Here is a 13,447-nt window from a genome sequence, read left to right on the forward strand (position 1 = left end):
TATATATATTATTGGAAAAATGTTGAATTTTTAAAAGCACAAAGAAATAAGTACTTTTTTTAATCATAGGTTTGAAAAGCAAAAAGGTGTGATGATTCATAATGGTGATAAGTAACGGTGATAATTTTGATTCGATGATTAGTGTCGTAGTTGATGATGGTAGTGATTATGAATAACAGTTGATAGTAATGGTGGTTGGTGGTGATAGCTTAACTTATAGTGGTACATAATGACCAATAATAGTGATTGACGATATATATTGTTGGTAGACGATGATAATTGGTTATTGTGTAGTAATAATGGTTGACAACAACGATTGTAATGGCGGTGAGACTTCCTATGATGATAGCGGTGTTTGATTAAGATGGTTGTGAATAGTACGATGAGCGATAGTGACACTAATGATAATATAGAACGAGATGAATAACCTTCTATATTATAGATCTTTATAATTCAGATACATTCATACTCATAGTCATAAAATTTAAAAAAATAAAACAAGCATAGCAAGTTACCAACTAAATGCATCTTCAATAAACAATAGTGTATACTTTCTTTATATTGGAAAAAATGACAAATATACATTAAAACTATCGTAAATGGTAAGCAGATATCTTTCATCATACTTTTGGGACGTTAGTGTCTTTGTCGTCCAAAAACTAGAGCATATATACCCTTTATACTAACGGGTGTACACGTGTTATAATCTTATCCACTAACCCGATATTTATTAAATATCAGATCGACGAATAAGATTGCATCACGTGTCTCTATTTAGTCTTCCGTTAGAGCGAAACGTATATATGCTCTAATTTTTAGACTGCTACATTATCAATATCCCAAAAGTATGACGGAAGATATCTGGATATATTTATCCTTTTTCCCTTTTATATTTAACTAGTGAATATAATAATTTTTGACCGATCGACCAAATGTGTAACTCATCCATAAATAATTGCACACAGAACAAGAGGTGTGGAAGGATAATTGCTTATAAATTTGTAAAGATTGAAGCCTTAAAAGGCAAAGTACATCAAATTTGAAGAGAAAAAGAATAAATTGAAAGGAACAAATCCCTTTAAATTATTCCTATTATAAGAACATAGAACAACAACAATAATAACAATAATAATAGTAACAACATCCAGTAAAAATTCTTGGAATAAAATGGGACTAAAAAAAGTTGAGAAACTGAGTTTTCTTGGTTAGTTTCAGATATCCTTGAAGATGGAAAACAAATCACCATTGATGTAGTCGTTATCGACGAGGCTGACCAAGAAGTAACTGTTCTGAACCTGTAACGAAAAAACAAAAGATATATATTTATCGGTATGTACAAGAGCAACTACATAACACAAAGGCGTTCGGACAATATATGGTTGAAGTTGAAAAGAATGGATGAGTACTGAACTATATGCAAGGTTGATTTCTCGGATGATCAAGTAATAGTTATTATCTCAGAAAGTCATATTTCTTAACGAAAAGAGAATAAGTTGTTAAATACATACTTGTTCAAGCAATTTTCTTGATGGATCAGTCTCTGGGTATAATTGAGCCCATCCTCTTGACCAGATTTCAAATGCCTCATCCTTCCATATCATGAAGCTGGCGGGATCAACGACAGTTGGTTGTATAATTTCCTTAGCTGGGAAAACTCCCCATGTCACAGCGTTGATGTCGGTTTGGTTGACGTTGGAGATCCAGTTTCCTTCCTTGTTTACAGCCATGTAAGTTAGGTAAGGGAAAGACTTGCATTTCTCAACAAGGGCGTTCAACTTCTCCTGAGAGCAGAAGAACTCCAAGTATGCCTTTTGATAAACATATCCGCCGGGGCCACCCCATCCTGCAGAAAAAGATCAATAAGCCGGTCAATAAGAAAGTCGCTATAATTGGAAAAACAACAACATATCCAGTGTAGTCCCGCATTCTGGGGCCTGGGGAGGATAGTGTGTTCAGGTGGAAGGTCTAGGAACCGAACTTACCAACAGAAGGAGAGTCGGACTTCTCAGCATTAACTGCTGGTTGGCTGTTAATAGTCAGGAAGCCTTTCGTGTTGACCTGACCCAACTTTTCGTTTATGATCTTTGTCTCTGGCTGAAGACCATCTAACTCAGACCACGGGCAGCTTCTCAGCTTTCCAAGACAGTAGTCCTTGAATTTCTGATGTGAAAATTCTGTTAGTACCAAACGTTCGGAACAAGTCTTTGGTTTTGACAAGAAATGAACTGTATCTGAAAATCATACCTCGTAGATATCTTCCACGCTATTCAAAGCCGCAGCCCATTCCTCTTGAAGCTTCTTATCTCTTGAGCGTGCACGCATGAACTGTAGAGGTTCAAAAGAAGATAACTCTTCAAATATTTATTCGTAAATGATTTAACTAATTATTCCTCAGAGAGATCTATACGAACAAAACAAGTTGCAATTACCTGATAGTCGGTAAGTGCTCCATATGATGGATTTTGAGCATTGCTCCATCTACCATGTGGGTATTCATCCCAACCTGTGGTCCTTGAAATGTAGCTCTTTGGACGATTCGCCCTACCATCATTGACAATGACAGATCAGATTACAACAACAACAGAACTCAGTGCCCTACCTTTATGGTAGGTAGAAAGGTGAGAGGTTGTTTTTGATAGACCCTCGGTTCAAAAAAAAAAAAAAAGGAAGCAATTCAAAGTAGTTTTGGACAGACAAAATACGGAAGTGAAGAAGCTGTGGAGTAACAAGGAAAACACTACATAGCATGCTAACAGGAAGGAACAGTAACAACAACTAAATAATATGGTGACTGAAGTATAAGAAACAACAATAGTCACAGAAATTGAAAGAACAAGAAACTACGACGATGATAGATCATATTATCATCACAATATAAGAGTTGTACTCAGACATTAATTCACATCTCTACATACCAAAATATAGGACGCACATCCTCCTTAACACGGAAAACATTTGCAGGACGTCTCCAAGGCAATGGCCTAGAAATTTTGGACTCTTCGATTAATCCAAGATTCTGCATATCCAAGACGTCTCACATTTGTAAGTTGAATTCTTGCCTATATTACAGATCATGATTGTTTCATAAATTTCGAAGTAGAAAGTTCGAAGGTAAGAAAATAAACCATCAAAATGGCCAATGCTGATTTCTCCATGTTCAATGTATAAAGATGCAAGGTCTTAATGCCAGTGGCTAAAATCTTTTTGCACATCTCAGTTCCAAGGTGAATTCCATAGGCTTTGACAGCCTCTTCATTGTCCTTAATAGGTTCCAATGCAGCCATTATCTCATCCGGAATCTACAACATAATTAAAGACAACTGAGTGTCTATGATGCAAGAGCTGCTAATCAACCTTTCTTATGTCTTAATTAGCAATATAGTTTTTATTGAATGTAACACATAATATGGGGATACCTTAGTCTTGCAAAATCCAGTCATGCGCAAGAAGCCCTTGTAATTGTTAATGGGCATGATACCCGGAACGATGGGGCAGTTAATTCCAATTTGGCGGCAATCATTGACAAATTTTAGGAAAATATCAGTATCGTAGAAGAGTTGAGTTACAATAACATCAGCTCCAGCATCAACCTGTAGAATACAGGTTAACATAAGTACCTCAAACTCATAAACAAATCAAAAGCGACATAAAATATCCCTTTGATGCCAGATTAATACCACAGGCATTACATCTGTCGTATGAAAAACGTAATGCTGGGAATAGACTACCTTTTTTTTAAGGTAAGCAAGGTCATTTTCATAAATCTCTTTGGTAGCTATTCCATTAGCAGGTATAACATCAGGATGTGCCTCTGAAAAAGAATCAAATTAGCATTCACTAACAGCACACAAACAACAGAAAAACGAGAACTCGTTTCTGCTTTAAAGACTAATGCGGAATAAGTAAATCACGGTCCATATTTGTCCAAATAAACAACGTAAAGCCCAAGATAGCAGTAGCCACCAACCTGGATAACCTGCAATAGTTATCCCAAAGTAATCCCCATACTTGGCACGCATATGCTTCACCTAAAACCAAAAAGAAAATCAATTAATACTACACAAATACTGCACCAGCCATAACAAAATCTCTAAATACTCAAAACTTTTACATAAGCTGGTTGCACAATTTATCATGGTATCAAAGCAAGCAACTGGTCCTAAGTTCAAATCTCATCGACACTGAAAAAGCTAGAGATATTTCAATAAGTTGGGTCCATAAATCAGGCCAACATGTGAAGGTACGCATTAAGACATACATAATTAAAAGTGTGTTCTCTCTAACTACTTAGTCAAATATTGCACCAGCCATAACATAAAGTCTACAAACAAGTTTTAAATGAGGTGGTCCACACAATTTAATATGGTATCAAATCAAGCAACTAGTCTTTGAGTTCAAATCACATCGTCACCCAAAACCAAAACATATTTCTACAAGTCGGTGTCCGAATATAAGGCCAACGCATGAAGGGGCATGTCGAGACATAATATAATTAAGTAATTAAAAAGTGTGTTATCTCTAAATACTACCACAAATATTACACCAACCATAACACAATGCCTAAAAGCTTAACCTTTTAAACGAGTTGATCACACAAGCAACTAGTTCTGATTTCAAATCTCATCGTCATCCAAAACACATTTGATAAATTGGATCCGAGAATCAGGCCAACACATGAAGGGACATATCAAGACATAACATAATTAAGTAATCAAAAGTGTGCTCTCTCTAACTACTACCACAAACATTCCACCAACCAAAACATAACATCTAAAATCTTAACCTTTTAAACAAGGTGGTCCGCACAATTTAACATGGTAGCACAACAAACAACTAGAGTCCTGATCTTAAATCTCATCACCTTCCAAAAAGCAAACACATTTAGATAAATCGTGTCCGAGAATCAGGCCAACACGCGAAGGGACATATTGACACATATCACAATTAAGTAATCACAAATGTGTTTAGGCTGAGTTCTCAACAGGAACATGTCTATGTGATTAATCATGTCAACTTTGAGTGTCTATATATGTATTCAATCCACAATTCAAACAATTATGAATATCATAATGCAAACTAGATCCAATATGAAAAAAGAAAGAGCAAAAGTTACAAATTTTACCAGATCCAAAGCACAAGCAAATCCACCTTCAACCTGAACAAACTTATCCTGACCATGAGGAGGATCTCCACGAAGAGCAAGAACATTTTGAATACCATTAGCCTTAATAGTATCAAGCGCATGATCAATTTTTTCAACAGGCATATTTGTACATGTCAAATGCATCATAGATTCAACACACACCATATTCTGCATCCTATTAACAATCTCAAGTGTCAGATCTGCTGTTGAACCACCAGCACCCCATGTTATATCACAAAAAGATGGACCATGAGCAACCATTCTTTCCATTCTTTCAAACAGATTTTCAACCCCATCATCAGTCTTTGGTGGGAAAAATTCGAACGAAAATATCACTTTGTCAGTCTTGGCTGCTTCTTGAATCTTCTCAATTACCTTCATTTTCTTGAAAAATTGAAAATGGGGGTGTTGGATTAGTGAAAAATTTTGTTCAAGATTCAAGATTTGGCAAGAATCTTGAAAAAAAATGCAGCTTTTTTATAGTAGAAGCAGCTTGGTGGTGATTGGTACAAAGGGGGCAAGTGAGGTTAGGAGGATATAAGTAGAAAAAGATAGAAAAAGTTGGTGAGTGGTGGTGGGGTACCATTATAAGGGGTTGTTTGGTAATGAGGGTTTTAAATTATTCCGAGATTATAATTCCTTAATGAAACAGTCGGATTCCCCTTGTTCGTACCAGTTCTGAGTTGGTTGTTCGACGCTCTGGGAAGCCCCCTTAAGAACCCGTTCCCAGTTCGTCTCCCAATTGGCACACGACGAGATCCGCTCTCGTCGAAGGAACAGCTCGAGCAGTCCACTGACAATCGACGGGTTCGAGATTGGGACCCCGTGCCCATCCCACGGAGCGAATCCTTTTCCTGAAGTTACGGATCCATTTTGCCTACTTCCCTTGCATGCACTGTTCGATCTACCAGAGGTTGTTCACCTTGGAGGCCTGATGCGGTTATGAATACGAACAGGCAGAGAAGTATTGGAAAACACCGCTGAACTTTTGGGATAAATTATCAGTTTAGTTCTTGAAGTATTGACATACTTGAAAACACTTTTATTTGACTAACTAAACATAGCAAGTGATCTCAAACTCTTGTAAGTGCATGAGGCTGTTATTTTAAAAAAATCGAAAGAACGATTTTGAGAACACCCTTAAACTTGATGAGAATTTAACGGTGTATTTAAGTTCAAATCGTCAAGTAAAGTGATGTTTACGATTAGATAATAACAAAAAATCTCATATTAGGTAACAATCAATTTGGTGTCTCATGTCGTTACGGCTTTACCTTATATCAGGAATTGTATGTTTTTAAATTATTGAGATGTGAGATTATAAAACAATGGAAAATAATAAAATTTATCTAAATGTTATATTCATTAAAATAATATACTAATATAATATGAGCAATAAAATTATGAAAGAAACAAAATATAAGTTGGGTAAAATTTATACGATATTTAATTAACGATATAAATTTATCTCGAGATAATTTTTTTAATCTCGTACCAAACAAAACCTAACCATAAGAAGAAACGCAGCTACATCAACCCCCATGTCGTGGAAATTTGGTATCCAACAACCCCCAATTAGATAAAAAATTTACTAATAGCCACTTTTCAATTTGTGTAATTAAAATATATTTCTTTAATTTAATTTATATAAATATTTTAATTCGCAAGAAATATAAATTTTTTATTTAAAATAAGCTATAAAATTTTTATGTAATTATTAATCATCTCAGTAAAATTAACAGAGAAAAATTGAAGTTAAACCTTTTTTAGTGACAATTCATTTTCAATTTATTGATACATCATTATTGCTGTAATTTATTTTCGTTTTGTCGGTATGACCACGTGTGAAGTAAATTTATACTCCAAAGAATTCTCTAAAATCAAACGATATAATATGAGTTATGATATGTTGTTTAACTCATATGATAATAGGCTCCTATTAAAAGAAATCGTGTGTATACTGATGGAACTTATAAATAATTATTTTTCTAATTATATGATATAAAAGGCTTTTTTTTTTTTGGGGGGGGGGGTGAATTGCTAAAAAATCATATTATATAAGTTGAGATAGAAAAATAATTATTATCATATTAAATTTTGGGCTAAATGACTTATTTTTTTCTATGTAAATAAATAATTAAAAAAATTATTTTTTCTACTAATTAATTTGGGGCCCTACTCAACAACCCAAGTTGCTCCAACCTCCATATCGACTCTTTTATTTTATTATATTTATAGAAAGTGACATAAAAATGTATAATAATTAATTATAACTTTGGCCATGTAAATATTTAGAAATTGATCAATTTCACATAAAAATATATATATATTTATTTAAATTATATTTAAAAAAATACGAAAATGTTAGTTTTGTTTGCTTATTAAATCATTATAGAAAATAAGTAAAAGAATTTTGGTTTTTCATGAGAAACACTTCCTTTTATAACAAAATATACTTTTTGTTGGATATTTTTTTAATATTTTAAATAATAAATAACTTTTAACAAAATATTTTAATATATGGCACACAATTATCATAAAAGCAATAACGCTATCACCTTCCCAACTAGGCAAGGCCACAACATTTATTGAAAAGCAAAATACATCTAGATTATATTATAATAATATCGATCCATTTTTTTGATACGTGAGATAAAAATAATAATTTTAAAATAAATTTTATAAATCTTTTATTTACTTCCTATAGATTTAGATTTAGTAGTGTTTGTGGTAATATTAATTTTATTTCTGATAATGTCTTGATTTTGCTTTCTATGTTACACTATCTTATTGTTGCAACTCATTGGTGGAATATAAGATTACATTTAAATATTTTAATTTTCGTTATATCTTTTTGTTTCTCTTAATTTATTTAGTTGTCTATCTTTAAAAAGAAATAAAGGAAAAAATTATTTATTATAAATCCATATTTGTCACGTGTTGTTTTCAAAGAAAAAATATATCAATATCACTTACCTATAATGTCTTTTCACCTTCAACAAGAAAATATTTTTTTTAAAAAAAAAAAAGTGGGAGAAGAAAAATTGAATAATTTAATCAAAGATTAAACATTAAAAAATGTTTTAATTTTCAACCAAATTAATTTGTTGTTCTTGGTCGACAAAATACAAGATTTACTTTTACCATTAATGTATTAAATATAGGTAAAAATAAATTAAAAATATAACTAGAAATGTATTAAATATTAGAATGAGGTGGTTTAAGAATATATTCATCTTATCCACAATTATAATAAATAATATAATATTTATTCCCCAAAGTTCTTTTTTAAAATCTTTTATTCTCTATTTACTAATTTCCCAAAATATCTTTTTTTTTGTCGGTGATAGTTGTGACTTGTGGTTCTCCTTCAAAAAAAGAGAAGCAATTTAGTGTGTTTGGTTGGAAGAAAAAATGTTTTTCGCGGAAAATGATTTTTTGATGAATATTTTTTTTGTAAAATAAGTGAGTTTTTTTATTTATTTTTAATGTTTGAAAAGTAAGTAAGATAATATTATCTCGAAAATATTTATATATTATTTAGAGGTGTGTAGGGATGGGGAGTGGGGTCGGGGGTTGCAAGGGGTAGGATGGTCAAGGACTGACGGTTCAGTGATCTGGAGAGGAGACAATAAACTTGAAACGTCACTTATTCAACTTTTCACTACTTCAATTAGAGAAGTCATATTCGTTAAATTTAAGAAAAAAAATAAAAATCTTTTGTTTAATCAAATATAAAAAAACTAAAATATATATATATATAATTTAGAGATATACTATAAGAGTAAGAATAGCTTGAAAAAATATAGTATTTTGTGATTACTAATGATGGATTTATTTTATATTTACTAAATTTTATGACAACTCATCTTTATATAATTTGATAACGTAAAAGATCTTTAAATTATCAATATATAAAATTTAAATAATTTTCTAGCACAAAACTTTTATAATTAATAACTATTAATATAAACTTGCAAATGCCTTATACTCAAGTGTTGCTTTTCCAAGAGGTTTAAAAGGAATAACAATGTCACAATCATTTACCAACTATTTTTATTTTTTAAAATAATAAATAAAATATTTTAGTAAAACATTGAGCAATCTACTTTGTATACCTACTAAGATGTTATTTTTTTTCCTCTTAATTTGATCGATATTAAGAGTTAATATCTTTACGCGTTTTTTGTTAAAATAATTTTGTTGTAATTTAAAATTATTTAATTGCTTTTTACTTTTTAGTGAGAGATTTTAAATTCAAATTGTGAAACGAATAAAATTATTTTTTTATATAAAAAATGATTTTTTGAAAAAAGTAAAATTTTTCAATATGAATCTGAATTAATTAAACCTGATGTAAAGTGGGGTTGTTGTCAACTTTTCATAATCCTATATCTAATTAATATGTGTAATGTTTTTGAACTTTTAACTCATCAAAATTTTACCAACCTTTTAATTTACTAATAAGTCAGTTAAAATTTGATGATCTGAACTTCGACATGTTTCTTCTGTTAAAATTGATAATTCTTAATTTTTTATAATCTTCATCATTATTTATACATATAGAGACGAATTTAAAATTTAAAATTTATAAATTTAAAATTATGAACTTTTTTAGATAGTAGGTTCTTAACTAATTATTGATTATTTTACACCATTTGCCAATTTAGGACCACTACATTTCATTTCTCATGAATACATATATATTAAATAACTTTCTTAATATAAATGCAAAACTTGGATTAAAGTTATTAAATAATAATAATAATAATAATTAATAAGCTCATTTGTTCTTTAGTAAAAAAGAAAAAGAAAAGATTAAAATATACATTTGGAATATTTTTTTTTCCCACACACAACAAACTATATAAGCAATTGTAATCATAAAAGTACAATTACTTTTGGTAAAACAAAACCAAAAGTATTAAGTAGAATTTTACAATATTAATTAAGAGGAAGTAGCCATAGATGTGTGATTAGGGGAGTGATTAGCCATATTTGGAAAAGAGAAATTAGAAGAGAATTGAGTGAGTAAATCATGATTAGGTGATTTGAGATTAACATAATCCCAATTAGTCTTTGTTGAATTAAGGATTAATGAAGTATTAACTTCACCACCATCAATTCCAATATGAGTTACATGCTTCACATCTGTTGGTAATCCTATTTCCATCCCCATTTCTTCCTCTTCTTCTTCCATTTGGTCCTTATCCACTATTTCAAAAAAAAAAAAAAAAGTTACGAAAAATTGACTGATCGATCAAAAATATTTATCCATCACGATCCATAATAAATAACTTAATCTCGTACATACAGTGAGATACGAACCCTTATCGCTAGGGTTGAAAGTGTAGACAACTCTATAACTGAGCTGTAAAACGTCACGTGTCTCGCACATGATTATTGAATGTTATAATGTTTTTGAATAACGAAACGTTAACTACTATAACAATAAAATCACATTACTATTTTCTATCATATTAAGGTATATATATAAGTAGGTAAACAAACTTTACTAATAATTTTGACTTTATACGAAATTTAAGAAAATATAAAAAGTTATTGAATTTTGTTTGTTTGAATTTGACTTTATTGTTATAATGTATAATTTATTATATTATACTTTTTTTAATTAAAAAAAATGTATTGAAAGGAGAACTCACCAAATAAGTGAGACAAGTTTTTGAAATTCTTAAAAAGCCTTTGAAATTTGGGAAGGCCTAATTGGTTCTTCAAATTTTCTTCCTTCTCTTCTTCTAGCATTTCTGCATTATGGCAAAAAAATAAAAATCATAATTATCACAAATTTTTTATATCAATTTATTTAATTGCGGATTTGTTGAAGACATAATTAAAAAATTAAAACGTAATATTTTTAACATTATAATTTTTAGATAAGAATAACCACACAATTCAATATAATTCCAGACTAGACAAAAGTCCTTTGTTAGATTAACGTCGTTAACATATTATCAAGTGTTTGACTCATAAAAAAGAATCAGGTTAACCCACGAGGAAATTAGTGTGTTGAAAACATAATTATGAATATAAAATTCGTCAATTCACTCTAAAACTTTTAGATGATCACATAATTCAACATGACTTCAGAGTAGTTAAAAATCCTCCCTATTCGAGTCTCACCTTAACTTAAGCGTAACGAAACGATCTTAACAATTTAACCTTTTAATGAAATGATCATACAATTTAACATGATAACAGAAAACATACAAGTATCTAATTACATTCAAATCTCGCCCGTAACACATTATTAAAATAAATTTTCACATGTTTAGCTCATAAAAAAAAATCAAAGTATCATGTGAAGAAGTTTGTATACTGAAAACATGATTAATAAATATAAAAGATCATTCTCTCTGAAATTACCGTAACAGATTAAACTTTTACATGAAATCAACGAATAAATATAAAAGATCTTCGAGTCTTTTCACCACCATTCATTATCAAAAAGAATTTTCACGCATTTGACTCATCAAAAAGAATCAAAACTAACACAAAAAAAACCTAGCAAGCGCATTGAAAACACAAGTAAACAAAATAAAAACCATACTATTATCTCATATAACAACTTAAACATTTAAATGAGATAAACGTAACGGCGTCAAGAGAAACAAACTTGTAGGAATTAAGTTTGGTTGATGAAGACTTGAACTTTTATGCTGTTGATGACCAATTGCAACACTTGATTCAGAAATACAACCCACAGAAAATGGAAGTAACACAAATCTTTCCATTCTATACCTCATTTTTTGTATTAAAAAAAACACCAAAAATTCAAAAAAAAAATGTCTAAGTTTTTTTTTTTTTTTTTGTTGAGATATTGATGAATTAATAAGAAGAAGAATATGGTTGGTGAAAGACAATAGTTTGTTATATAATGCAAAATAGGGTAGGTACCTTTGTTGTTAAGTCAGAATAATTGTACAGTATTTAACAAATATTTAGATGATGCAAAAAGAACTTAATTAGCATGTCTAAATCATAAAACATTACATTAATTAAACAAGAAATTCCAACTTTACATTATACATGTCTTTATCTTTGTTTCCCTTTCTTTGTATAGGTTAGATTAGAGATTTAACTTTTACAAACTAAAAAAAAGATAGCTCGATACATTAGAGATACACGAAATTTGAGAAAGGATTAGATGATAAAGCTTTATTATTGCATCTGATTCGATCACAAGGGTCTATTATACTTAATCGTAGATTACATTTCTGCAAGAGACTGATAAATTTATTTCATATCTATGAATTACTCATCACATGCCAATAACTTACTGGTTACACAAATCTTTAAAAGCTGAACCATCATAAAATCACGAATTTTTAATAGGGATTTTCGATAGAATCCATCGGAATTTGGCTCGTCAGCAACGTTTTCAACTGACTTTTTTTTTTTTTGTATAAAACTCCTTACCAACAAGCCAAATTTCAACGGAACGTCTATAAAAAACTAGTGATTTCTTGATAATGTTATAATAACTTGAAAAATAAGGTCGATAAGTTATAACTAATCATTTCAATGCTCCAATAATATCTCACGTACTATATACTGTCAGCGTATATGAGTTAAATTTTATTTGCATGTTAGGGGGGTAATGCATATGGTGGGGTCTTATCTTTTTACTTGCCACTCTTAGAGGAGAAGTCACCATTTATTTTTGTTGGAAATATCATACCAAACAGTAGTGATGATCAGTCCAATTGACACTTATAATATATAAGTTCTTTTTTCATTTTCTTTCATTTCATTATATATTTTTTTAATTTATTTTTTTCAATCATATACTTAAATTGGACTCCACCTTTTATGAAGTGTATTACAAGCATTTTAGTGTAACTAAAAATTAGTGTCCAAATCATGTCTTGCATTGAATTATTCATGTATGGATTGATAATTTATTTCATATCCACTCATAATGTAATGATTATATATAATCAATCAATTTTATCTATTATATTGTAAAATGTAACTTGTAATACTTACTAATATTTCTTCATTTTATAACAGTAGTGTCTAAGCTAGTTTACACACATTAATTATTCCATCGAATACTTATTAATTATCTCCGACTTACATAAATATCAAACTAAGCTAGAAGGCTAAAACTCTTTAGTTAAGAGTTAAAAGAAATACAAATCAGCATATATCCATAGTCATGCCCAATAAAACTAAAGTACAATCACAAACGTTATCGTGAGATAGAAAAAGTCCTCAAATTTTTAATCTGATGTTTTGAATCGAGACCTTTGAATTTGAATGAAAAAAAATCTAATAGAGAGC

The 13,447-nt window shown here is 30.2% G+C and overlaps 2 protein-coding genes across 2 annotated transcripts; both read right to left on the reverse strand.

The window, feature by feature from the left end:
- Positions 1–974: 974 nt before the first annotated feature.
- LOC107004630 (methylenetetrahydrofolate reductase 2-like) lies at positions 975–5,653 on the reverse strand. Its single transcript, XM_015202911.1, has 11 exons — positions 5,123–5,653; positions 3,968–4,028; positions 3,729–3,811; positions 3,417–3,590; positions 3,126–3,299; positions 2,916–3,016; positions 2,430–2,541; positions 2,245–2,325; positions 1,983–2,160; positions 1,509–1,843; positions 975–1,295 (listed from the first exon to the last, which is right to left on the reverse strand). Exons 1-11 carry the CDS (start codon positions 5,522–5,524, stop codon positions 1,212–1,214), a joined length of 1,785 nt encoding a protein of 594 aa, XP_015058397.1. The 5' UTR covers positions 5,525–5,653; the 3' UTR covers positions 975–1,211.
- A 4,280-nt stretch (positions 5,654–9,933) lies between these two features.
- Positions 9,934–12,001, reverse strand: LOC107004098 (CRIB domain-containing protein RIC4-like). The gene is made up of 3 exons (XM_015202327.2): positions 11,778–12,001; positions 10,807–10,908; positions 9,934–10,357 (listed from the first exon to the last, which is right to left on the reverse strand). The coding sequence occupies exons 1-3, from the start codon at positions 11,905–11,907 to the stop codon at positions 10,092–10,094; spliced, it is 498 nt and encodes a 165-aa protein (XP_015057813.1). The 5' UTR covers positions 11,908–12,001; the 3' UTR covers positions 9,934–10,091.
- Between the last annotated feature and the right edge of the window lie 1,446 nt (positions 12,002–13,447).

This window comes from Solanum pennellii, chromosome 11 (genome assembly GCF_001406875.1).
Source record: "Solanum pennellii chromosome 11, SPENNV200".
NCBI lineage: Eukaryota > Viridiplantae > Streptophyta > Magnoliopsida > Solanales > Solanaceae > Solanum > Solanum pennellii.

What these genes read in the sequence shown, in the direction of transcription:
- LOC107004630 (XM_015202911.1), bottom strand. Translation starts at nt 5,524, where the DNA reads ATGAAGGTAATTGAGAAGATTCAAGAAGCAGCCAAGACTGACAAAGTG. An exon ending in TTGCTTGTGCTTTGGATCTG is followed by an intron (nt 4,029 to 5,122) that starts GTAAAATTTGTA and finishes TTTTGGTTTTAG; the next exon opens with GTGAAGCATATGCGTGCCAA. An exon ending in GCGTGGAAGATATCTACGAG is followed by an intron (nt 2,161 to 2,244) that starts GTATGATTTTCA and finishes TTTTCACATCAG; the next exon opens with AAATTCAAGGACTACTGTCT.
- LOC107004098 (XM_015202327.2), bottom strand. Translation starts at nt 11,907, where the DNA reads ATGAGGTATAGAATGGAAAGATTTGTGTTACTTCCATTTTCTGTGGGT. An exon ending in ACCAAACTTAATTCCTACAA is followed by an intron (nt 10,909 to 11,777) that starts GTTTGTTTCTCT and finishes GCCATAATGCAG; the next exon opens with AAATGCTAGAAGAAGAGAAG. An exon ending in AAACTTGTCTCACTTATTTG is followed by an intron (nt 10,358 to 10,806) that starts GTGAGTTCTCCT and finishes TTTTTGAAATAG; the next exon opens with TGGATAAGGACCAAATGGAA.